At 40.9% G+C, this 25,908-nt stretch overlaps 1 protein-coding gene across 2 annotated transcripts in view; it reads right to left on the reverse strand.

Annotated features, from left to right (window-relative positions):
* Window positions 1–210: 210 nt before the first annotated feature.
* Window positions 211–25,908, reverse strand: part of fam133b (family with sequence similarity 133 member B) — a 31,063-nt gene continuing 5,365 nt past the window's right edge. Inside the window, exons 2-11 of one of the 2 annotated variants that reach the window (XM_060942058.1) lie at window positions 20,462–20,559; window positions 17,381–17,459; window positions 17,144–17,266; window positions 17,031–17,063; window positions 16,776–16,850; window positions 16,572–16,670; window positions 11,379–11,432; window positions 11,232–11,273; window positions 11,099–11,149; window positions 211–581 (exon numbers count right to left, since the gene is read on the reverse strand). In XM_060942058.1, the coding sequence (XP_060798041.1) occupies window positions 468–581; window positions 11,099–11,149; window positions 11,232–11,273; window positions 11,379–11,432; window positions 16,572–16,670; window positions 16,776–16,850; window positions 17,031–17,063; window positions 17,144–17,266; window positions 17,381–17,459; window positions 20,462–20,559 (768 nt within the window). In that variant the 3' untranslated portion in view covers window positions 211–467. The remainder of the gene's footprint in view (window positions 582–11,098; window positions 11,150–11,231; window positions 11,274–11,378; window positions 11,433–16,571; window positions 16,671–16,775; window positions 16,851–17,030; window positions 17,064–17,143; window positions 17,267–17,380; window positions 17,460–20,461; window positions 20,560–25,908) is intronic. The other variant, XM_060942059.1, reaches the window with a different exon arrangement.

Consider the following 25,908-nt stretch of genomic DNA (forward strand, 5'->3'; position numbering starts at 1 on the left):
CCAATTACGCCAGCAGCGGTCGCGGCACACCACACATTCAGGATAAAGATAATCCATTAGTGTTAACGTAATTTTGACTAACCCTGTATTTCCAGATTCATCACGAGAACAGATCTGCAGCTCACAAAGTCAGGACAGTTTCATTATAGGTACAAACTGCTCCTTTAAAATCCTGTCGTGCACATATTACCTGTAGCATCACAACTGATATCCAATGTTATAACAGCGCTTTATTGGGGGACAGTCTTTTGCTTAAAAAAAAACTCAAGCAAAATTAAAATAACAAAAAAAGCGTATTCAAGCTCTCACAGCCCCTCTCAAACACCCAACATGTAACCCATCCATCCACACATACATACAATCACCGCCCTGCTTCAGCAGGAAGACACACTGCTGCACACACGAGCAGCTTCCACAGTCCCAATGGGTTCTCCGGCGACAGGGCAAGGGCCCAGAACATATTCAGTTCAGTCAGAATGCCACACTCCTGCACTCCTGTCTACGTCTGATCCTGAGCTCTTCTTCTTTTTCTTCTTGCTGTGTTTTTTATGCTTCCGCTTCTTCTTCTTCTTCGATTTGTCCTGCAAAAGTAATAACGCACAGAATGAGAGACAGTGTAGGATAACGGGATGCTTTCAGACTTAAGTGGCAAAATCACTCGCAATCAATTGTGCCGCTTTTCTACGAAAGCAACTCACCCAAGTATCGAAATGTTCATTTGTAATACTTTATATTAAATCGAGATGAAAGTGGAGCAAAGAAAAAACCCTGAACTTTTGAAAGTCAAACTAAGACGGGGGGGCATCCCCAAAAAATATTTTAATAACATAACACGCAAAACCCTGCATTCTAGTGCATTTTAGTTCTTATTTTCACTAAAACAAGTTATAAGTTTTAAGCCTTTTTCTTTCATGTACATTAATGATTAACATGTCAAAAATATCATATTTAATTCCCCGAGTTAATGAGTAATTTTCTAAATGCACTCCTGAAAACGCGGTGATTTTCCTGGCTATACAGTTCATTACTTTGAAAAAAAATATCAGACAGTTGAAGGTAAACTCAGCAAAATCCCAAAACAGTACTGTTAAAAAGTAAAGGTCTGTTAGAGTTTCTAAAGCTTTCAGGTTTCAACGTTGGGGACATTGAGCCTCGTTTATCAATCTTTTAATAGAGCTGTGCGTTTGCATAAGCTAAAGTGAACTAAACATTTCCAATTAATTTTTATGCGAGTGGGCGGCACGGTGGTGTAGTGGTTAGCGCTGTCGCCTCACAGCAAGAAGGTCCAGGTTCGAGCCCCGTGGCCGGCGAGGGCTTTTCTGTGCGGAGTTTGCATGTTCTCCCCGTGTCCGCGTGGGTTTCCTCCGGGTGCTCCGGTTTCCCCCACAGTCCAAAGACATGCAGGTTAGGTTAACTGGTGACTCTAAATTGAGCGTAGGTGTGAATGTGAGTGTGAATGGTTGTCTGTGTCTATGTGTCAGCCCTGTGATGACCTGGCGACTTGTCCAGGGTGTACCCCGCCTTTCGCACGTAGTCAGCTGGGATAGGCTCCAACTTGCCTGCGACCCTGCAGAAGGATAAAGCGGCTAGAGATGAGATTTATGCGAGTTGAAGCCAATTGTTTACATTAGTTCGTATTTTCTGTAAATTTAAACACGCCAATGAATACCAAATTTCTCATGTAAATCAGGGGCGTAGCTTGGATTTTTCGGGGGGGGGGGGGGTCACACACTGACTGGCAGCCTGAGTACATTATGTAACAAAAAATATTTACCACTGCTAGTTTTAGGCAACAAAATGCAACTTTGATTGCTTACCTCTCTTCACGTCGAAAGATTTATTATTGACACGAGAAAATACTCGTAATTCGCAACTAAAAAAGACTGCAGCTACACTGGCAGCTTGAACATGCTTTCTAGTGCGATTGTGTTGCGCTTGCGCAGAACGGTGTCAGTCCTGCGCGCCTTAGCACGTGCACCTGAAGGCGTGCCTTGGGCGTGTGCGCCTAACGAGCTCCGGCACGCGCGCCGTAAACAAAGAACACCTGTCTTTAATCAATGAACTATGTTTGGGCTATTTAAGGACTGCGCCCACGCAAGGACGATGCGAAGTATTACGCCACGTATAGGAACTTGAAAAATCCAAAAAATTAATTTCTCCATTCGGAAAACTGGAGATTTTCAAGAGTTTTGTCAAATATCCGGATTTCCAGGTAAATCCGGAAGACTTTCATCCCTGATTAAAGGGGAACTGAAGGCAAATTTTTTTATCATCAAAATTCTATTTCTCATTTTATAAAATGTAGGAATGCATTTCTGACAGCTATTTTGTCACTGCTATAGGACGTTATGAGTGTTTGAAACATGCTGTGTAATCTATCAGTCCATATGTCAAAGCAATGGCCGTAAACGAGATTCGCCGAGACCTGTGCGACACATCGTAGGACGAAAGTAAAACGTACAGCGGAAATCAAAGTGACCGACATCTGCCAACGTTGTCAAAAGACACGCACGCCCTCGTTCGAATGCAGACGTAATCAAGCCGGAAGTTTTCCCCGTGTCTGAAATCGCTCCCTACTCACTATATAGGGCACTATATAGTGGGGACGCCATTTTGTAATGCTATCCGAAACCTTAGTGCGGATTATGTGGGAAATGCGCTCAGTATAATATGTATTTATCACAAAAATACATGCAGGTATTTATTATTTTGAAAACCCACCAGCCACCTGATCTGGCACGTTTTAATTGTGCAACGGTAATGACGTAAATACCAGCGCGACAGACTAGTCCTTATTATCCTGTTGTCTTTCCAACTCTTCTCTACTCCACGTTGGTTCGAAGTCATATGGAATAATCATCACTGATGAAGCTGGCAAATCTTGAAATTAATCTAAATTGGAATGATATGGTGATCTGGCCGCTGTGTAAAGTTTTCAAAATGGTGGCGCTGACACTTCACGTTTGAAGTCTCGCACAAGTCTCGTGAAGATCGCACGGATAAGCGACGCCTGCCGTGGACCATACGAACTACATTCAACATGGCTAAAAACTGAAAAGGCCGATAAGTGTAATATAATATGCCAATATGAGTCACGATATAAGGTTAATAAAACCGAAAACGTAGTAATTGAATTAAGAAATAAAGCAAGTTTAAAAATGACTTCAGTTCCTTTTTAAGGCGCTTTTTAGTAATACTTCTTGTGTTAGTTAACATTAAGAAATCAAGAACAGTATTAATACACGTTAATAAAGTAGCAAACTAGGTTAGTGTGTGTATTATTTGTTTGTTTGAATGTTAAATGCTAATAAAATACACCTGTACTGACTGTCTAATTAATGCATGACTAAAAGCGTGCACTTACATGAGCAACAACCTGAATTATAGCATTTTCCTAAATGTTGACAACTTACTGAGTCTGCAAGTGTAAATGCTCATGAAACACAAACAGTTTTTTTTTTTTCATATTCGAGCCTGACCCACATAGGATTTTTCAGATGATATTTGAGGATTTAAAAATCCGATAATCATATATCGGCCAATATTCTTCTTTTCCCCAGAATCACAACATATAAAGATTTTCCCTAACAATTGTTGTGCAGTTATTTAAGAGTCCACACCAAGTTAACATGACATAGTAAAGTTTATTTTTAAACTGCATTGTCATAAATAGTACAACAAAATACTAGCTTTGATAAATAAGAGTCAAACGTAGAAAAATACAAAATCGTTTTTCAAAACATTAGATCCATTATAAATGATCGAGCACTACTACTAATGAACATGAGGGCCACTCTGTTCGGGTCAGCTGATTGTTGGGATTTGTGGACTTCCAAAGTGGGCCCTCTGGTGGACAAACTACACAATAACACCACTCATAACATGGTTGAAGGATGCATCTTCTGTCTCTCTGTTTCTTTTTTAATTATCATTTATTGGTCATTATAAACGCCGACACTGATTTATCTGCAATTATCTCATACCAGCTGATAATACTGACATGGCGAGCTGACAATGTATCTTCTTGTTGTTGGTAAGGTCACTCTGGGTCACCCAGAGTCTGCCTGCTCGCATATAAAGAGGTTTAGGGGGTTTCTCCAGACTTTTCTATCCGTTGCCAACTGGCACGCTGTAAGAAGATCTTGGTCCTCGCCAAGAAGGGATTTAACATCATCTTCTAACAAGCGGATTATGGATCCACGAGGACGACCCACAGAGCGTGTCCCATGGGATGGTCTCCAGCTGAGCAGGTACCTGGGTATTCTTGCACTGTCCATGCGTGCTACGTGTCCCAGGTAACGTAGGTGAAGTAAGGCGATCCTCAGGCTTAGCTGTAGACAACCAGTCTTTACTCTCAGCTCGCTGTTAGGTGTGAAGTCATACCAGCGAAGTCATAAAATTCATCGGAGACATGAATTCTGGAAAGCCTCTAGACGGTCCTGTTGCCGCTGTTTCAGAGCCCAAGTCTGACAGCCATACAGAAGGATAGGCAGGATACCACCTTCGAAGAGCTTAACCTTGGTGTTGATAGAAATCCTGGAATGATGCCAGATGTTGTTCAAAGAATTAAAGACATCGGAGGCTTGCCCGATCCTTGTGTTGAGTTCTCTATCTAAGGAGCCATCACTCGAAATTATAGAACCAAGATATCTAAAATGGTTCACTTGTTCCAGAGGTTCGCCATTTATCGTGAGTTCTAGCATCTCGTCTTCAGGAAAGGGGCGTTGATTGTGAAACTTCCCGATGGTCATAGTTTGGGTCTTCTTGGCATTAATTCGGAGACCTGCTTCTCTTCCAAAGTCGGAGATCTTGATGGGGGCCTCTTGCAGCCCATCTTTAGAACTGTCAAGAACAGCAATATCATCTGCATAGTCGAGGTCAGAGATATGCACTGCTAGGTGATGTGAACTATGGCACTTTTGGAGTAGGAAGCCTTTGGAAACAGATCTTTCCATCGTAGAATGCTCCATTACCCAGTTTAACACAATATTAAATATAGGAGGGGCTTGAATGTCACCTTGACCCGTTCCAAATTTTACGTCAAACCAGTCCGTTAGGGTGTTACCTATGCGGACAGCACTGGTGGTATCGGAATAGAAGACTTGGAAGATGCTGATATACTTCTTAGGGAATCCGTAATGTTGGAGGGCAGACCAGATGTATTGGCGATCAACAGAGTCAAAAGCTGCCTTGAAGTCAATGAAGTTGATGTATAATGAGAGATTGTATTCCAAGGCTTGCTCTATTAAGATCCGGAGCGCGAACAGCTGATCTGTACAGGATCTACCTTTTCTGAAGCCACATTGATTCTCTCACAGCAGGGACTCAATACCGTCTGACAGTCTTGTTATTATGATCATCTGAAACAGCTTAGAAGCAGTACAACGTAGTGTGATACTGCGGTTGTTCTCACAGTACGACGCGTCGCCCTTTTTTCCAATCTTAGTGATAACGCCCTTGAGCCAGTCGGAAGACACTTTCTCGAGATTCCAGACTTTCTCAAAAAGTGGAGTTAGTAGGTCTAAAGATGCCTCACCACCAGAGCGCAACTCTTCGTTGCTGATCTGGTCAATACCGCTCGCTTTGTGATTGTGGAGTCGTGCGAGAGCTTTCCGAATCTCCTCACGTGTTGGGGGGTATATAGGGAGGTCAAGGAAGAAGTCATCTAGGACAGGATCGGCAGGGGGAACTGATGATTGTGCAACGGCAGGGGGGTTTAACAGGTCTTCAAAGTACTCTTTCCACCTAGCAAGTTTTCCATGCCGAGACATGATGAGGTTCCCGTTTTTGTCCCTTACAGCAGTAGAGGGGTTCTTTTTCTTCTTGCCGCTGAGAATTTTAATATTCTGCCAGACCTCTCATTGGTTACCTGAGTCTGCCGCATCCTGAAGCTTCTTAGCTATGCCAGCTGCCCATTTCTCATCATCGTTCTTAACGCTCTTCTTGATGAGTTTATTAACCCTTGAGTACCGTAGGCGTGTAGCATTTGATGGTTTCAACTTCTTCAGTTCATTGTGCTGTTCGATTAAGCGCAGAGTATCTACAGACAGGTGTTGATCACGATATTTTTTTGGGCCTTTTCCCGAGAGTTTCGCGAGAGGCTGCATGGAAGGCATTCATGGTCCCAGACCAGATGTCTTCTATGGATGCGTCACAAGAAGGACTTACAGAGTGTCGACGAAGGGACTGATGGAAATCATCCACATTTTCTCCTGATCGGAGGAGTTCAAGACTGGGTAAGGAGGGTCGTTTCTGTCGCCTGTTACTTGAAAGCTTCAGACAAAGTCGACAGCGCACAAGAAAGTGGGTGGTGTTGATGTCTGCACCACGAAAGCTTCTAACGTCTAGCAGAGAACGCTTCCAATGCTTGCTGATGCAGATATGATCTATTTGGGTGTACAGGTCACCTTCTGGAGACAACCAGATTGCTTTATGAATATTCTTGTGCTCAAAGAGGGTCCCACCGATGACATATTGCTGTAGGACACAGAAGTCAAGAAAGCGGATGCCGTTATCATTGTTCTCCTGATGGAAAGAGTGCTTGCTGATAGCGTTTAGCCATGCGTCAGAGTCGATACCGACACGGGCGTTGAAGTCTCCCAATAAGATGCTGATGTCATTGCACGGCAGGGCATGGTGTATTCTTTCTAGGTCGATGTAGAACTTCTCTTTCTCCCTGTCCTCTGCAACCTCGGTCGGGGCATAAGCAACCACAATTGTGATGTTGACCTGACGACTGAAGAATCTGGCTGTTAAGATTCTGTCTGAGAATGGTGTGTATGAGATGAGAGAGCTCCGAAGGTCTTTTGATATGAGCAGTCCTACGCCGTGTTCCTTTCTGCCAGAGGTGCCAGAGTATATGAGAAGTGATTCGTTCCCAAGAAGATGTTCTCCACAGTGCGGCATGTGGGTCTCTGTAATAGCTAGGATATTGAGATTATTTGGGGGGTTTTTTGGGCTTTTTTCACCTTTATTGGATAGGACAGTGTAGAGACAGGAAATGAGCTGGAGAGAGAGATGGGGAGGGATCGGGAAATGACCTCGGGTCGGAATCGAACCCGGGTCCCCGGATTTATGGTATGGCGCCTTAGTTGACTGAGCCACGGCACCCCCGGATATCGAGATTATAATCTTCGAAGGTGCACTGCAGTTGGTAGAGCTTGCTGGAATTGCTGACCAAAGATGTAACGTTCCAAGTTGCTATGGAAAGGGCCTTTTTAGACAGGCGGATTCCTGGATGTCTTTTATTAAGCTCAACGGCAGAGTGATAGGCTCCAGTTAGCATTAATCATTTTGCGTTTACTTTTATGCACTGATGCTGTAGACATGTTCATGTGGTGATTACTTGGCTTATTATACAAATAAAACAAACAATAGTAGCTTAATGTTACTTGTGGTGTATTAATACTGACAAATTATTTGTTCTGGCAAACTAATAAGTTAGCAAGCTGTAAAGTGTTATTTCATTTTACACCACAGCAATTTGTCAATTATAGCATTTTTAACTACTTATTAACGGAGTGCGAGGTCTTTACGGGAAAATATCAGACCGAGGTCTTGACAGTACGAAAAGACCAAGGTCTGATATTTTCCCGTAAAGACTGAGCAAGCGAGGTTAGTAAGGAGTTCATTATATGGCTTTTTTTATTTCTAAGATTAAAACATTATAATGAGGCATGACGCTGCTTTCCATCACGTCATATTTGTAACGTAGTTGAGTCACGCATGCAGAATAAATGGCTAGCGGTTTCAAAACTGAATTTCTGTTAGCGTTTAGCGGTTTCTGAATGCCCTTCGTTGCTCATTTCTTGAATAACTCGGTGACTCTTGTTTGTCTTTTGGCCATTTTTAACGTCCAATTAATCTTTTTTTGTCTGGGTTTTTTTTTTTTTTGGAAACACTGAAAGCCGGCACCTTGGAACGAAAGTCTGTAATTGCCCGCGGACATTATGGGATAATTCTGCCTGCCAAGGAACCAATCAGAGCGCATGATTTTACCGGAAGTAGCTCATACCATATAATAATAACTTAGTAATGAACACCATATCAACAATTATATTTTTCTTTCTTAAATGACATGTTTTAAAAATCTGTTATTTTATATATATTATAGAAAATAACAGCCAGAGCTGCTGTGACGAAAAATTAAAATCAACACCAGTCAAATTCAAGCGTTTAAGAACATTGTGTTATAAAGTCAGTAAAGAAAACCTTAAAACGTACAACATTAACAGTTCATGAGTTCATCTTACAGTATCAGCAGCAGATTGTGGAGATTCGTGTAAGGACAACTAGCCCTGCTATCTGAGTGGGAACGATGGCGTTTATTTCTCCGCTGTCGGTTAAGAGTGCTGTTAGCCAACTAAAGGTACCTGAGAGTTCATGTACAGAACTGTATAGAGCAGTGAGCATTCTCCTCAAATGTTCAGTAAGCCTTCAACCTCTGTATTTCGCTAGCTTGTGTGAAAAATAAAAAAATTGTGATTTTATTAGCTCATCCGGCCAACAGGCGATGAGCTTATGCCATCCTGTGTTGTCCGTCGGCCGGCGGCGTCCACATTTCACGAAAATCGCTTCTTCTCTCTCAATTCTTCACTGATTTTTATTCTTTTTGGCAGGAAGGTAGGTCTGCCTGGGCTGCATATAGCTTCTACCCAAATTTGCATAATTGCAATTAATAATGAAGATATGGAGTAATTAATCAATCCCTAATGATCAGTTTCCACACATCACTTCTCCCTCAATTCTTCACTGATTTTGATTCTTTCTGGCATGAAGTTAGGATACCCAGGGTGCATATAACTTCTACCCAAATTTGCTTAATTATAATTATCAATGAAGTTATGGACTAATTAAGCCTTAATGAGCAGTTCAACAAAAAATTAAGAAGAAACGTTTATTTGTCACATGCACACTTCAAGCACAGTGAGATTCATCCTCTCCATTTAAACCATCTGAAGCCGTGAACACACGCACACACCTACAGCAGTGGGCAGCCACACTAGAGCGCCCGGGGAGCAGTCAGGGGTTAGATACCTTGCTCAAGGGCACTTCAGCCCAACCTTAGGCCGCCCCACGTTAACCTAACTGCATGTCTTTGGACTGTGGGGGAAATCGGAGCACCCGGAGGAAACCCACGCAGAAATGGGGAGAACATGCAAACTCCACACAGAAAGGCCCGCACCGGCCACTGGACTTGAACCCAGAACCTTCTTGCTGTGAGGCGACAGTGCTAACCTCTAGACCATCGTGCCGCCCCAATGGTTTCTTCTCGGTCAATTCCTTGCCATTTTGGATTCTTTCTGGCAAATAGGTCGGTATTCCTAGGGTGTATATAGCTTCTATATATAGCTTGCATATAGTATATATACAGTGGTGCTTGAAAGTTTGTGAACCCTTTCGAATTTTCTATATTTCTGCATAAATATGACCTAAAACATCATCAGATTTTCACACAAGTCCTAAAAGTAGATAAAGAGAACCCAGTTAAACAAATGAGACAAAAATATTATACTTGGTCATTTATTTATTGAAGAAAATGATCCAATATTACATATGTGAGTGGCAAAAGTATGTGAACCTTTGCGTTCAGTATCTGGTGTGATCCCCTTGTGCAGCAATAACTGCAAATAAATGTTTCTGGTAACTGTTGATCAGTCCTGCACACTGGCTTGGAGGAATTTTAGCCCCTTCCTCCATACAGAACAGCTTCAACTCTGGGATGTTGGTGGGTTTCCTCACATGAACTGCTCGCTTCAGGTCCTTCCACAACATTTCCATTGGATTAAGGTCAGGACTTTGACTTGGCCATTCCAAAACATCAACTTTATTCTTCTTTAACCATTCTTTGGTAGAATGACTTGTGTGCTTAGGGTTGTTGTCTTGCTGCATGACCCACCTTCTCTTGAGATTCAGTTCATGGACAGATGTCCTGACATTTTCCTTTAGAATTCGCTGGTATAATTCAGAATTCATTGTTCCATCAATGATGGCAAGCTGTCCTGGCCCAGATGCAGCAAAACAGGCCCAAACCATGATGCTACCACCACTATGTTTCACAGATGGGATAAGGTTCTTATGCTGGAATGCAGTGTTTTCCTTTCCCCAAACATAACGCTTCTCATTTAAACCAAAAAGTTCTATTTTGGTCTCATCTGTCCACAAAACATTTTTCCAATAGCTTTCTGGCTTGTCCACGTGATCTTTAGCAAACTGCAGATGAGCAGCAATGTTCTTTTTAGAGAGCAGTGGCTTTCTCCTTCCAACCCTGCCATGCACACCATTGTTGTTCAGTGTTCTCCTGACGGTGGACTCATGAACATTAGCCAATGTGAGAGAGGCCTTCAGTTGCTTAGAAGTTACCCTGGGGTCCTTTGTGACCTCGCCAACTATTACATGCCTTGCTCTCTGAGTGATCTTTGTTGGTCAACCACTCCTGGGAGGGTAACAATGGTCTTGAATTTCCTCCATTTGTACACAGTCTGTCTGACTGTGGATTGGTGGAGTCCAAACTCTTTAGAGATGGTTTTGTAACCTTTTCCAGCCTGATGAGCATCAACAATGCTTTTTCTGAGGTCCTCAGAAATCTCCTTTGTTCGTGCCATGATACACTTCCACAAACATGTGTTGTGAAGATCAGACTTTGATAGATCCCTGTTCTTTAAATAAAACAGGGTGCCCACTCACACCTGATTGTCATCCCATTGATTGAAAACACCTGACTCTGATTTCACCTTCAAATTAACTGCTAATCCTAGAGGTTCACATACTTTTGCCACTCACAGGTATGTAATATTGGATCATTTTCCTCAATAAATAAATGACCAAGTATAATATTTTTGTCTCATTTGTTTAACTGGGTTCTCTTGATCTACTTTTAGGACTTGTGTGAAAATCTGATGTTGTTTTAGGTCATATTTATGCAGAAATATAGAAAATTCGAAAGGGTTCACAAACTTTCAAGCACCACCGTAGCTTGCAACATTTATTACGCAAGGTGGCCCACTTTAGATCGTTCCTTCTGGACTAGACGGGGCCAGAGTGAGCTACGCCATCATTGATGGTCTCATTTACTATCTAGATTAACAATGAAACTTACTGTGCTCTTCTCCTTCTCCTCACTACCCCGTTTTTTCTTTCTGGATTCACCCTGTTCAAGAAGAAAACTTTCATCAGTCAGTGTTTGTGTACTCAATGTAGATCACATACAACTTAGACAGAAAGGTACTCACATCATCATCTAATTCAGACTCGTCTTTTTTGCCTTTTTCCTCCTTTGAAATAAAAACATCGAGAGGCTTAGAATACAGCAAATAATAATAATAATAATAAATAAAGCCATACCAACTGAATAAACAACAGGAAAATATTTTTATCACCTTATCTTTCTCTCCCTCCTCCCTGAGTTTTTTCTTTTTCTTTTTGGACGATTCCTGAAATGAATTACATGCCAAATTAAGGCTAGTTCATAATTGGAGCAATTTGGTAAATTGTAAAGTCAGTCTCTGACTACACTTTTACGCTCATCAGGAAATCCAGATTCTTTTTCCTAGGCATTGCTGTAATAGGAAAATAAATCAGTGATGGAGTGATGTGCTACCCCAAAGTGTATTATTTTATAATAGCAAGTGTTTTATTGCCTTTTTTGCCATTCCAAGTTATATTTATGTACGTTTTTCTGATTCTAACAATTTTCTATTTATTAAAGGGGAACTGAAGGCAAATTTTTATGATCAAAATTCTATTTCTCATTTTATTAAATATAGGAATGCATTTTTGACAGCCATTTTGTCACTGCTATAGCAAGTTATGAGTGTTTGAAATACGCTATGTAATATCAGTTCACATGTCAAAGCAATGGCCATAAACGAGATTCGTTGAGACCCGTGCGAGACATCGTAGGACAGAAATAAAATGTACAGCGGAAATCAAACCCTGTATCCGAAATCACTTACTCGTTCACTACTCCCTATATAGGGAATTACTATATAGAGGACTATATAGTGAGCTCACTGGTAAAATGAAAAAAAAAAAAAAAACGCTTTCAGACACTACTCCATAGTGCTGGTATTTACGTCATTACTGTTGCACAATTAAAACATGCCAGATCAGTCGGCTGGTGGGTTTTCAAAATAATAAATACATGCATGTATTTTTGTGATAAATATATATTATACTGAGCGCATTTCTCACAATCAATACAAAGTACCTGCATCTTTCAGGTTTTTTTTTTTTTAAATCAAGGCTAAATACTTCCTTCTTTGCTGCTGCCTTTTATTAAATCAAATTTGAGACTTTTACTTACAGTGCAACTGCAATGCATGATGGGATATATTGCTTTGGTTAGTGACCATTGGTTGTTCACTACTTTTCATGATGCATTGTGGGATACTTTGAGTGCACTATATAGGGTGTAATAGTCCTCACTAAGGTTTGAAGATTATTTACACCCTATATAGACCCCTTTCACATGACGTCACCGCGCCGCGAGATTTTGTTAGGCGCCATATTGGAAGACCAAGTACATGCACTCACAATATAAAACAAAGTACGAGCGAGAGTAAAGTGACACGATGGATGATAATTCGGGTTGTGTGAGTACATTACCAGTTGCAGAAAGGGCACGGTATGTGGAGAAACTGGCTGTGATTGATGGGTTTGACCCATATGATAAGACTCAGAAAAAATTGTGTGAATCCAAGCACACAGTTTAACGCAAAAGTTCGTTTATATCCCGACCTTGTCAGCTGTCAGATTTATGTTAATGGACCCGGTAAGCTGGTAAATAATATTTATTTTTTTTTTCTTTACCAAATTCTAACAGAAAACAAGAGCGCCCGAAAGGGAAAACCGAGCCGAGCCGCCTCACGGCTATAATGCAAATTGCTTTCCTCCTCGGTATACAAGTGCGCTTCCATGGCAGGGAAAAAGAAACTACATTCTGCCGCCTATGTAGTCCCCTATTTAAACAAATAGGAGTCATTCAGGATTCAGCCATGTTTTTGCTCCGTGCTTTTACTCGACCAAAGTTATACAGTATTATGAGCTTTAAATTGCATAAATAAAACCATTTGGTGAAACTTTGAAGAGGAGATTGTACTGGTTTAAAGTTTTTACTGAACGTTTTCATGTCGACTCCAATTAATACACTAGTAGAATCGATGACTAGTTTAGTAGGCCAAAACTTTTTTCAATTTTTGACTGTACCAGCCTGAAAAAACTTGCGACAGTCAAATGGAAAAAAAAGCAAGCTGGTCATGTTGTACTGGACTAATCTATGACTGATGAGTATAGTAAGTGATACTAGTACTGATACAATAAAACAGACGACTGTAATCTGGTAGGCAGCATGATTTATATTATTTCTCCGTGTCAGATACATAAGGAGGACCGGACACCAATTCTGCCATCTGTTTGCTACCCAGACATTGTAAACTATTTGTTGTTTACACCCAGTGCCTACACTGCTGATGACTTGAAAGCCTACAAAGGGCTACAGGCTTACAATTATGTTGTTAGTGGCTTGGTTCGTGATATTACAGCTGTTGTTAAGAATAACCTACACATAGTTATTATTATTAAATTGTAGAAGTCTGGGAGGCTTGCTCCTCATACAGTTATCAACTTGAGGCCAATTTAGCATGTTTTAAATCTGAATTTCTTGCGTTTGCTTACCTCAAAGTGTCCGCAGATCATGCACAGACTTATCCATTATATCCACAGTTTTTTGCCAAGTCTCACACAGGTTTCTTTCAAGTCTACTGTTGGGCCAATAAATCATAAATAAAACAGCTCAGATTTGTTTGTTTAAGTCGTTTGCCACTCCACTTTATTCTCGTGGGTTCACATACCGCTGCCGTTATCAGCAGTTTGTTGGTCTTCCAAAATGGCGCAGGGTCTGTTTACTTCCGGTTTCGGGTGACGTCAGTGAAAGGGGTCTATAGTGCTTCTTTTAGTGTAGAGTAATCGTCATTTAAACGCGTTTTTGTGCAATATTTCGTCTGGACAACAGTTTTTAAAACGACGGCACTGACACCTGGCTGACGCTTCACGTTTCGAAGTCTCACACAAGTCTCGTGAAGATCGTGCAGATAAGTAACGCCTACCATGGACCAAACGAACTAAATTCAACATGGCTAAAAACCGGACAGGCCGATAAGTATAATATTTAATTGCAGTTAGTTGCCAATACGAGTCATGATATAAGGTTACTAAAACCGAAAACGTAATTGAATAACACGTTAATTAAGAAATAAAGCAAGTTTAAAAATGACTTCAGTTCTCCTTTAAAGAACTACAGGTTTTACATTTAAAGTTGTGTTTAGTTTTGTGGAACACACTATCCCTCACCAGCCTCTCTTTTTTTCCTTCTTGAAGTCAATAAGACAAAAATCGCAGCTTGTCAAGTTAGAGAAACTGCAAAGCCGTCCATTCTCAACACTTTGTTGGAAATGTTCAACTACAGACTGTTACAAAGCACTGACCCTGGAAACTCCTTCCAAAAATGTAAAAAAAAAAAAAAAAAAAAATTAATATGTAGAGCTCTTTTCCAAAATGCTATAAATCCATTTTGATTGTTTTCAGAAAAATTACATTTATTTACCCAGACCCATAAATTTTGCAAATATTTAATTTATCCTGTTATAATAGATAGTTGGTTCAGTCTGAACATTTTCAACAATAATTGACAAATCTAACAACGTTATTGATTATAAATCTAAAGTTTATTATATATTTTTTTCAAAATGCTATAAATCCATTCATTTTTTGTCTTTCTGTTTTTAAAACAAGAGAACATGCTGTAGATATATAATATCAGGAACTTTCATCATACAATTTATAATAAAATCAAATAAATTATATGAACACTTAAATAACATTCATTCATTTATGTTTAATCTTACGTTTTAAGACTGTCCACCACAGAAAACAACTAACTAAATAACAAATAGCCAGTTAGTTCAATTCTTCAGAACCATCAAAAATATTCACAACCACCATTTGCAAAATTTATTTGTGCTCAAGAAGCTACACAAGCAAACAAAACTCCTCGCTTCCAGGCGCCGCCATGTGGGATAATGTAGAACGCTGACCGAACTCTGATTGGTCTAGAGGAAATGTCGCACTCAGCCAAAAAACAGATGTAGCGCCTATCGCGTTTTGGAGAGAAACTACAATTTGCTAGCCTGGCAAGCCAGACTAAATGTGAATATTTAGTCTGGCCTCGCTTGTAGACATTTCCGAAGCGGGTAGGAGGAACAAACCGCTGTCTTTCAAACTGTCTCTGTGCGTATAGGCCAACGCTCTGACCAATCAGCGCAACAGTGACTGTGACGTAGTCAGAGCGACAGAAAGCAGTGGGGGAGACCTTGAAATTAAATAATTTTTCAAAATGCGTATTAATTAATAAACAGGTTCTAGATATTAAGAAGTTTGGAGATAATGACCACAAGTTTGGAGTCTGTACCACATACACATTTTTTTCCAAGTGTTTTTCAAGGGTTTGCATAAACTGTTTTTGAGAGTTTTTATTTAGTGGTGTTTGGTGAAATAATTTCCCTTAAATTTAAAATAACGGGAAAATAAGAAACAATCAAAAAGTAATGTTTCAAAGCTGTTTATTAATTCTTCGTACTGCACAAACTAGCCCCATCCTTTTGGCTACGAGCGGAGCAGCTGGTAGATCAGACTTTTGCCATAGCCGGTCGGCAAAACAGCAAAAACGTCCTTCTTGAAAAGGAATGAGCGGAGAGCCTCTTCCTGCTCATGTTTCAACGAAAAGTCTAATTCTTCTAAAACTGATTCCAAAGCGGAGTCAAACGTGCGCTGTTCACTAGCCGTAGCTATCTTTCCTGTTGCGCTTTCTCCAGCGTCGCGCAGCTTTGTCGTCACTCCTGCAAAAGCCCGCCCAAAGAATCCAAACAAAAACCTTGCGTTGTGATTGGCGGGCACGATTTGATGCCCGGGGTGTTTTTGTTTATATGGTGCGAGGCTAGACCCACTCGCTAGACAAAAAATATTTTTGGCCGCTAGGCGGTTGGGTCTAGTTTACTAGGCTAACAATTTGCAGCACATATAAACAAGGAAATACAGCGATTTGGCATGAAACATTAATGGAGCAGTGAATAGGCTCAGTACACAGCAGAATAGCATGACGAACTCATTTTTTTAAATTTGGCGTTTACTGCATTTTGGAAAAGAGCTCTTCATATCTTCTTGCAGAAAACGTCACCATATCGACGACTCCATGTTTTTCAAATGAGTAACTTAATATACACTGTGAATTGTCTTGCAGATAAACTACTATCCAAACCATGCTGCTTAGAAAATGAAACCTTCTGACCAATCAGATTCGAGAAATCAGCAAATTTTTTTTTTAAAACTCTACTGTAATTTAAACATCTCTACATTTTATAATACAGCGCAACACTCAACATTTCTTTAATGAGGTTTAACAATTTTTGCAGCAACTTTAATCACTGTGCATGCTCATTTCAACTCCCAAAAAGGATTTAATCACATAAAAAGATACATACAGTTTTGCAATGTTTTTAAGAGCAATGAATCATTACCTTACTGTCAGTTTCTGACTCGACATCAGATTCGTCTGACGCTTTCCGTGCCGAGGATCGCTTTCTTTTCCGTTTCTTCCTCACGCTCTTCTTTTCATCCTAACATCGATAAAGAGCCAAGAAAACAAAATTAGAAGAAAGCTCCTTGCAGATAACGGCTGAGCATATGGCTCTAAGAGCACGGTGCAGTGAAACATGCTGTACCTCGTCTTCAGACTCGGACGACGAGCTGCTGGAGGAATCAGAACTCGATGAGGAGGAGGAAGAAGACGAAGAATGCTTGACCACACACAAAAGCAGAGCTCATTAGATATCAAGAATAATGAAAGCAAAAGGGGAAGGAAAGTGCAACCAAAAAATAAAAAATAAAATTCTCTTTCAGTCTCCTAAATTATTTGTCATGCAGATCTGGGGACACAATGGACGAAATGTGAAAGAAATGTGGAATGCTTTTCTCACCCTACTGGATTTTTTCTTTTCCTTTTTCTTTTTCTGTAAAAGACACAGTTAACATTATTCCACTGCTGTTATTCCTCACACTCAGGCCTAATCATTCCTTAATAAGAGCTGACCTCTTTCTTGTCTTTCTCCTTTTCCTTCTCTTTCTTTTCCTTCTCCTTGTCTTTCTCTTTTTCTTTCTTCTCACCTCCTCCCAGGATTTTCTCTCTGTTTTTCTCCAGTTCCTTCTTCCATCTCTGGAAATTCATTACAAGTTTAAACCCAAGCCCTTATTCAGTTCTACCAGTTTTACCAACCGTCAGAAGTCTGAATGTATGTGTTAGTCTTATTAAATAACTACAGAAGTGTACCTCGTTCATTTTATCCTCAAAGTCAGCCAAAGCTCGAGAGCCTTTCTTTTTCTTCTCCAGCTGCTCCTTTACCTCCTCCCTACAGCAGGATGATGGAAGATCAGAAGAGCGTCAGCGTCAGAGTAAAGCGTTCTGGAAACCAATTCTATAATGGCGTAAACACTGAAGACTCGAGGATTTCCAAAGTACACATAAAACATGTGAAATCAACGCAAATTACACAAAAGGAGGGGTCAATCAATGCCAATACTGAGGTTTTGAGAGTAGTCAAACCTCTGATAGCAGTTTGTAATTAGATCAGAATAATAAAAATACTAATTAATGACGCATGCAATGCATGTCAAAGGTTAAAAAAAAACACAACAGTATTTAAATTTCCAGCATTATCCTCATGCTAATACAAACAGGTCAGGGTTTAAAAGCTGAAAACACTACAGAAGTTAGAAAGGAGTTTGTACAACCCCGATTCCAAAAAAGTTGGGACAAAGTACAAATTGTAAATAAAAACGGAATGCAATGATGTGGAAGTTTCAAAATTCCATATTTTATTCAGAATAGAACATAGATGACATATCAAATGTTTAAACTGAGAAAATGTATCATTTAAAGAGAAAAATTAGGTGATTTTAAATTTCATGACAACACCACATCTCAAAAAAGTTGGGACAAGGCCATGTTTACCACTGTGAGACATCCCCTTTTCTCTTTACAACAGTCTGTAAACGTCTGGGGACTGAGGAGACAAGTCGCTCAAGTTTAGGGATAGGAATGTTAACCCATTCTTGTCTAATGTAGGATTCTAGTTGCTCAACTGTCTTAGGTTTTTTTGTCGTATCTTCCGTTTTATGATGCGCCAAATGTTTTCTATGGGTAAAAGATCTGGACTGCAGGCTGGCCAGTTCAGTACCCGGACCCTTCTTCTACGCAGCCATGATGCTGTAATTGATGCAGTATGTGGTTTGGCATTGTCATGTTGGAAAATGCAACGTCTTCCCTGAAAGAGACGTCGTCTGGATGGGAGCATATGTTGCTCTAGAACCTGGATATACCTTTCAGCATTGATGGTGTCTTTCCAGATGTGTAAGCTGTCCATGCCACACGCACTAATGCAACCCCATACCATCAGAGATGCAGGCTTCTGAACTGAGCGCTGATAACAACTCGGGTCGTCCTTCTCCTCTTTAGTCCGAATGACACGGCGTCCCTGATTTCCATAAAGAACTTCAAATTTTGATTCGTCTGACCACAGAACAGTTTTCCACTTTGCCACAGTCCATTTTAAATGAGCCTTGGCCCAGAGAAGACGTCTGCGCTTCTGAATCATGTTTAGATACGGCTTCTTCTTTGAACTACAGAGTTTTAGCTGGCAATGGCGGATGGCACGGTGAATTGTCTTCACAGATAATGTTCTCTGGAAATATTCCTGAGCCCATTTTGTGATTTCCAATACAGCCTGTATGTGATGCAGTGCCGTCTAAGGGCCTGAAGATCATGTGTCACATGTCGCCTTGACCCTTACACACAGATTCTTCCAGATTCTCTGAATCTTTTGATGATATCATGCACTGTAGATGATGATATGTTCAAACTCTTTGCAATTTTACACTGTCGAACTCCTTTCTGATATTGCTCCACTATTTGTCGGCGCAGAATTAGGGGGATTGGTGATCCTCTTCCCATCTTTACTTCTGAGAGCCGCTGCCACTCCAAGATGCTCTTTTTATACCCAGTCATGTTAATGACCTATTGCCAATTGACCTAATGAGTTGCAATTTGGTCCTCCAGCTGTTCCTTTTTTGTACCTTTAACTTTTCCAGCATCTTATTGCTCCTGTCCCAACTTTTTTGAGATGTGTTGCTGTCATGAAATTTCAAATGAGCCAATATTTGGCATGAAATTTCAAAATGTCTCACTTTCGACATTTGATATGTTGTCCATGTTCTATTGTGAATACAATATCAGTTTTTGAGATTGGTAAATTATTGCATTCCGTTTTTATTTACAATTTGTACTTTGTCCCAACTTTTTTGGAATCGGGGTTATACAATGAGTTATACTAAGGTCTCACATCGTGAGAATTACTTCACGGTAGATGATTCTGAGCATTCCGGGGGTCAACTGGCACGCGTTCCAGGCCCTTCTGTCAGAATACGTGAGAGCCAGGGAGACTCATGATAAAACCTTGATAACTGGGAGGGTGTGGCTTCCATCCCCGGAAACTTTCATCGTGTTGAAAATGATGAATTCATCCGTCACAACCATGAAGGCATCTGTGAGCATCCTGAGGCTTATGTGGGTTACTGTAGCATTCTGTTGCAACCAACGTGCTCAAAATGGCCACAGAATAACATTCTGCAGAAAGTGAAAAGTTTGCCTTGGGGGTGTGGCTTATTTCTTCTTGCTGTTGCTATGCGGTACTGCAGCCGTGAAAACCGTACACACTGCTGTCATTGCTGGAAAGCCACACGTCGCTGCTGCCATCTTCTGTCGCGGCTACTGTGGCTTCTTTTGCAGATTTGTTCCGCCCAAATTTATGCGACAGATCACATCTGTTGCAAAATCTGTCGGAATGGCCACGGTAGGCCCCCAGCCACGGTTCTCATGGATCAACCAGCTATGTGTGACCTTAGCATTAGTCTGGGGGTGGGTTTGGTTAGGATCAGGACAAGTCAATTTTTTTAAACTAGTCCTTTTTTTTTTCCCCTAAAGCAAATATCAAACTAAAATAAATATAAAATATGACAAATATCCAGTGAAAAGGAAGTGTTTTAAGCTGATTTCAAGTGCACTGAAGAGTTAAGTTACAAGATGGAAAGCTGTCTCCCCTTCACTGTATTTAAAGTAAGACAGCGTTGCCAGATCTAATACCAGCAAAGTGTGAGGGTGTGCAATAATAATAATAATAATACGTGAAAATTAAGTCACAAAAACACCAATTTGGCCTGGTTTCAGCTGATCATTCACACAAAGCTAAACTAGCCTGTAATGAAGTATTTACTTATTATAACTATTATCATCATCATCATTACTACTACTATTATTAGTATTATAATATCTATTTTACAAGTTAATACCTCATACCATGTTGGTCGAGGTCTGCTGAGATAATCCTGTATAGTGGGGCCGCTGACAGGCGTAGGTCCTCTGGCTCTAGCAGCAGCTATGGGGTTCATGTACGGCTGTTAGGAAACAATCACATGGAGGTTACGTTGACTGAACAACCAACTCAAAGCTCCATAAAGCTGGTTTTACACTCAGCATTTACAGCACACTCTTTTCGGATTGTTACTTATCACACAAAGTGAAAGAAAGTTGGTGAATTCAAGTACCTGGGGTCAACTGTGCAGGAAAATGGGGGCTGCGATAGTGAGGTGAGAAAGAGAGTGCAGGCAGGGTGGAGCAGTTGGAGAAGGATTTCGGGAGTCATTTGTGATAGGAAAGTCCCAGCAAAAGTGAAAGGTAAGACATGTAAGACAGTAGTGAGACCAGCTGTGATGTATGGATTGGAGACCGTACCCTTAACGAAGAGACAGGAGGCAAAGTTGGAAGTGATGGAGTTGAGGATGTTAAGGTTTGTGATGGGAGTGACAAGTGTAGGTACATTCAGTCCGTCTCTTTAAGAAACTACATTTCCCATCAGCCAACTTCCGCGTTGACCTATGTCACGCGTGGGCGGGATCATCAACGTCACATCCTCCACGAAAGCATAAGAAACCCGGAAACTCTTAACTCCTCCTCTTTTGGCGCCGTGATTCAACACGGACACAAGGAGGAATCGCTCGCTCCGCGAGCAAACCCAAAAAGACGTCTTTTCTTTTCTTTCTTGCAAGAATCAGAGTTTCGCGCTTTTCTTTGTTTACCTTTGGCCACGGTAGACTCTAAGATCGCGCGATTTCAAACTCAGCTTGAGTTTACAACTGGTTTTTCATTTGTTCCTTATAAGTACGTACAACACTGCAACCAGGCAGTTATTTTAAAGTTAAGAAGCGACTGAATCCTTTTTAACTCAAAAGCTGTGCACAGTATTTAATCAGAGACTTTCTTTTCATCACGAGCGACCACGCGTCGGATCAAGACTGCGCCTCACGGAATCGACTCACGTGCTCCACAACGGCGAAACTCCAAAGTCTCAGAACATCTCTTCATAATCTTGCTAGAGGCAAGATACTGAGTAAGACTTGGCATTTGGGCAAAACCTAGTCTTAGGAATTAGCTTTTATTGAAGTAGTGTCAATTTAAACTCACGTTTAATTGTTACACTATAGACACGCAGCGTGTTGAATTGATTTATTTTGTTTTAATCTCTCAATTGTTTAATAGATAGGCTGTGCATGCTTCTCTCTATCCCTTACTAACATTTTGATTTCCTTATTACACATTTTGATTGTATCAAGATTTCAGTGAATTTGGTAATGTTATAAAGCTAGTGGATTAGCTGCTACGGCTAATTCTATCTTATTAGCATCCAGAGTAGGGGTCGACCGATAATCGGCCTGTCCGATATATCGGGCCGATATTCTGCATTTTTAGGGTTATCGGTATCGGCCATAATTTCCACCGATATGCCGATAACATGCCTTTTTGCAGCCATTTCGTTCCTAACGTGACTGTCACTGCACGTCCTTTCCTGCACTCGCCTCTGAGTTCAAGAACACGGTTCCGCCCACCACAACATCTGATTTGTTTGGCACAAGAGATATAGCCAATCGACACGCGCAGCTAAACACTCTGAACTGTTTCAAGGCGCCCGTATCAGGGTAAGGACACGCTGCTTTTGCCGCAATAAGTCACAAACACACAAATTGCAAAAGCACAACATCATTATATGTTTACATTCTTCATCTACTACTCGTTAAAATTGTCCATTTGCATCTGTGTAGCCAGGCAAACTTAGCTTACAGAAGGAAGCACTTGAATTAGCCTACAACCAACTAGTCTCGCTGAAACAGCATAACGTAGGCTGCAGTCATTTTTAAATCCCCGTCTGGAAACGTTGTGAATGTGTCAGTAGTTCTACTCGAACAGTAGAATGACAGCCATACAGAGAGGCGGTCAAGGCAACTTTATAAAGCGCTGTTTGAACATTTAAACAAGCCAGGTGTGACTAGTATTTATAATTCTTGCGCAAGTGATTCTCCTCGCTAGCGCTTCTGATTCGGAAAGCGATATACTCTTAAAGGAGCAGCCGCTCCTAATAGGGAGTGATGGCCTACTTTACTGTATGTTTGATTTTACTTTTTAAAAAATGCTGCAGGCAGCTCCCTACACTTGGTTTGTTATTTAAAAACTACTTGAAGTTGGCAAGTCTTACTTAGTTCTTAGTGTAAAAGAATCCCAGGGGTGATAGCATTCGGGCGCTGCGCCGGATTTCCGGCGTACCGTGGCTGGGGAAAAAAAAAAATCTAGTTCGCCCATTGTCCTGTGTCATTCTGAGATGCGCAGATAGACAGGGTCTAATTCGTGCCGTGACGGCACTTTTTTCCCACTAGTTCCATATCATGCGAATTCCCTTTACTGTCTATCTGCGCATCTCAGAATGACACAGGACAATGGGCGAACTAGATTTTTTTTTTCCCCAGCCACGGTACGCCGGAAATCCGGCGCGGCGCCCGAACGCTATCACCCCTGGAATCCAGAGTGTATTTTCGGGCAATTCCATGTAAATGTCAACCTCACCATGCAAAAATAAAGCAACATGTAATACATCAAAACCACTCCCAGAGATCTCACCTAGGCCTGTATTTGAACAGATGTGAATAAGTTGAACCAATTTGTAACCAACCTAATATGTCACTATCAGTCTTTCTTTCTTATAATGTAAAACCCAAGCTAAAATCAACTTTGATCATGTACAATTCTATATTATTGCCACAAGCCACAGAAATGTATGCTAAAATCCACAAAACAGCAAAACAATAGCCATCCTAAATATTATTTAAGAACTTTGATAGTTTTAGCTGATATTTAGAGAGTTTTTCAAAGGGTTGTGGTGGTTAAATTGCTGATTTTCTAAACATATGCCATGTCCATTTCAGACGCGTCACATCCATAACGGAATTTCGTCACATCCATAACGCTGACTTTTCCTTCCGAAACTCTGCATGAAATACAAAATATTTTAAACAAAGATTTTTTAATATTCACCTTGGACCCCTCTATCAAACGGATATCTCCATTTCGACATTAGGTTTACGATTTCACAGAGTTTGATAAAAATGTACAGTCACCCAAGAAAAGTGATACTTTTTCTGGCACATCCATAACGCATCTTTTATTGGCATTTTCTGGCATGCCCTAGATGTACTATGGGAATTGTTCTTGTTCTATCACTTCTCCAGTATGGTACAGCCTTAAAATATGCAACACCTGTTTAAATACTGGGAGACAATAAAACATGCACTGGGTCATTTGTTGCCATTTTGAGTTCAAGTGTCACGTCCATAACGCTGGAATTGCTCTTTCATTTATTTTCCACTGAAAATGGTGAGCTGTAATATAGTAGGGAGTGATTTTATTTTTTTATTGGTGAATATTTTATTATTTTATTTCTCATTTTATTCTAACTAATGTTTGACTTTATTGTACAAATGCTGCTGGCATCTCCCTGCACAAAATTTCATGTTCAATTTTACAATTAAACATGCATTTCATGGATATGAAGGTCTTTGTCAGTGTGTGCTATGTTTAATTTCATGTGAATTATAATGTTTACATTTATCGGTTGCACATATTGGTTATCGGCATCCCAATTCCATAATAATCGGTATCGGCCCTGAAAAAAACATATCGGTCGATCCCTAATCCAGAGATAACTGTATTGTCCCCAAAGGACTGTTAGGCCTTACCACGTGCTCAAACACACCTCAGTTAGCATCCCACGCTAGCTTCTTTCTTTTGCTAGGCCATAGGCCTAGCCACGTGGTCAACTCCACACACACAAACACACCTTTAGCTAGCAACCAGAGCTAAATCCTTTGTTCTCAAACCCCATGTGGTGACACACCCTCCTTAGCTAGCATTCCTTTGTCTTAGCTTAGCCACACGAGGGTAATCTAAGCACACACAAACACGTGGTCACCAGGCCCCACCAGGCCTGACACACACACAGACATACCGAGCTAGCATCCCACGCTAGCCTTCTGCTCAGGCCATAGGGCCTTTCACACACCCACACCTCACTGTTTGTATATATTTCAATCTGCTATTATCCATTTTTACCTGTTATAATAAATTCATTTATTATTGAAACTGTGTGTTTTATTTGTGTTCCAATGTTTATGAAGTCACACAATCTCCCAAAGAATTCAAAAAGGTGCATATAATTTATGTAATATGATAAGTGATCATAATTTGGAATATACCATAATTTAGCTGTTTGGTAATTTATTATTAAGCACCAAAATTAATGGTATTAATTAATGAGACTGATTCCATGAGTGATTTAATGATAATATGAGACTGATTCAATTTAAATGATTCAATGGTATGATTCAAATGAGACTGATTCAATTTAATTATTAACCTTCAGATTTAATGAGACTGATTTAATGAGATCACGTAATAATTACCAAATGCACCTACACGAGGTTGGACAGGATAAGGAACGAGCACATCAGAGGGACAGCACATGTGGAGAGCTTGGGAATTAAGCTAAGAGAGATGAGACTGAGATGGTATGAGCGCATCCTGAGAAGAGATGCAGAGCATGTTGGAAGGAGAATGTTGAGGATGGAGCTGCCAGGCAAACGAAAACGAGGAAGGCCAAAGAGGAGATACATGGATGTGGTGAGAGAGGACATGAAAGTGGCAGGTGTGGTAGAGAAGGATGCGGAAGACAGGGAGCAATGGAGACGAAAGATCCGCTGTGGCGACCCCTAATCGGGAGCAGCCAGAAGAAGAAGACGATGACGACACTAAAAGAGATGATCCCAATCAAATCTGGTACGACAGTGGTTCCCTAAAGTTTACTGTTTTTTTGTTTTGGTTTTTTTTTTTTTGGGGGGGGGGGGGGGGGGGGGTTTGGTGCGTGCTGTATGAAGATGGTCCCCTGCAGGGCCCCTCCCTGCGGCTCCTATTACAGAACATTTGGACCTGAACAAGCAGTTAAAGGAGTCAAATTTAAGTCTTCACATTTATTTTAGAACATCTCATCTCATTATCTGTAGCCGCTTTATCCTGTTCTACAGGCAAGCTGGAGCCTATCCCAGCTGACTACGGGCGAAAGGCGGGGTACACCCTGGACAAGTCGCCAGGTCATCACAGGGCTGACACATAGACACAGACAACCATTCACACTCACATTCACACCTACGCTCAATTTAGAGTCACCAGTTAACCTAACCTGCATGTCTTTGGACTGTGGGGGAAACCGGAGCACCCGGAGGAAACCCACGCGGACACGGGGAGAACATGCAAACTCCGCACAGAAAGGCCCTCACCGGCCACGGGGCTCGAACCTGGACCTTCTTGCTGTGAGGCGACAGCGCTAACCACTACACCACCGTGCCGCCCCACCTTAAAATGTGTGT

This window comes from Neoarius graeffei, chromosome 16 (genome assembly GCF_027579695.1).
Source record: "Neoarius graeffei isolate fNeoGra1 chromosome 16, fNeoGra1.pri, whole genome shotgun sequence".
Lineage (NCBI taxonomy): Eukaryota > Metazoa > Chordata > Actinopteri > Siluriformes > Ariidae > Neoarius > Neoarius graeffei.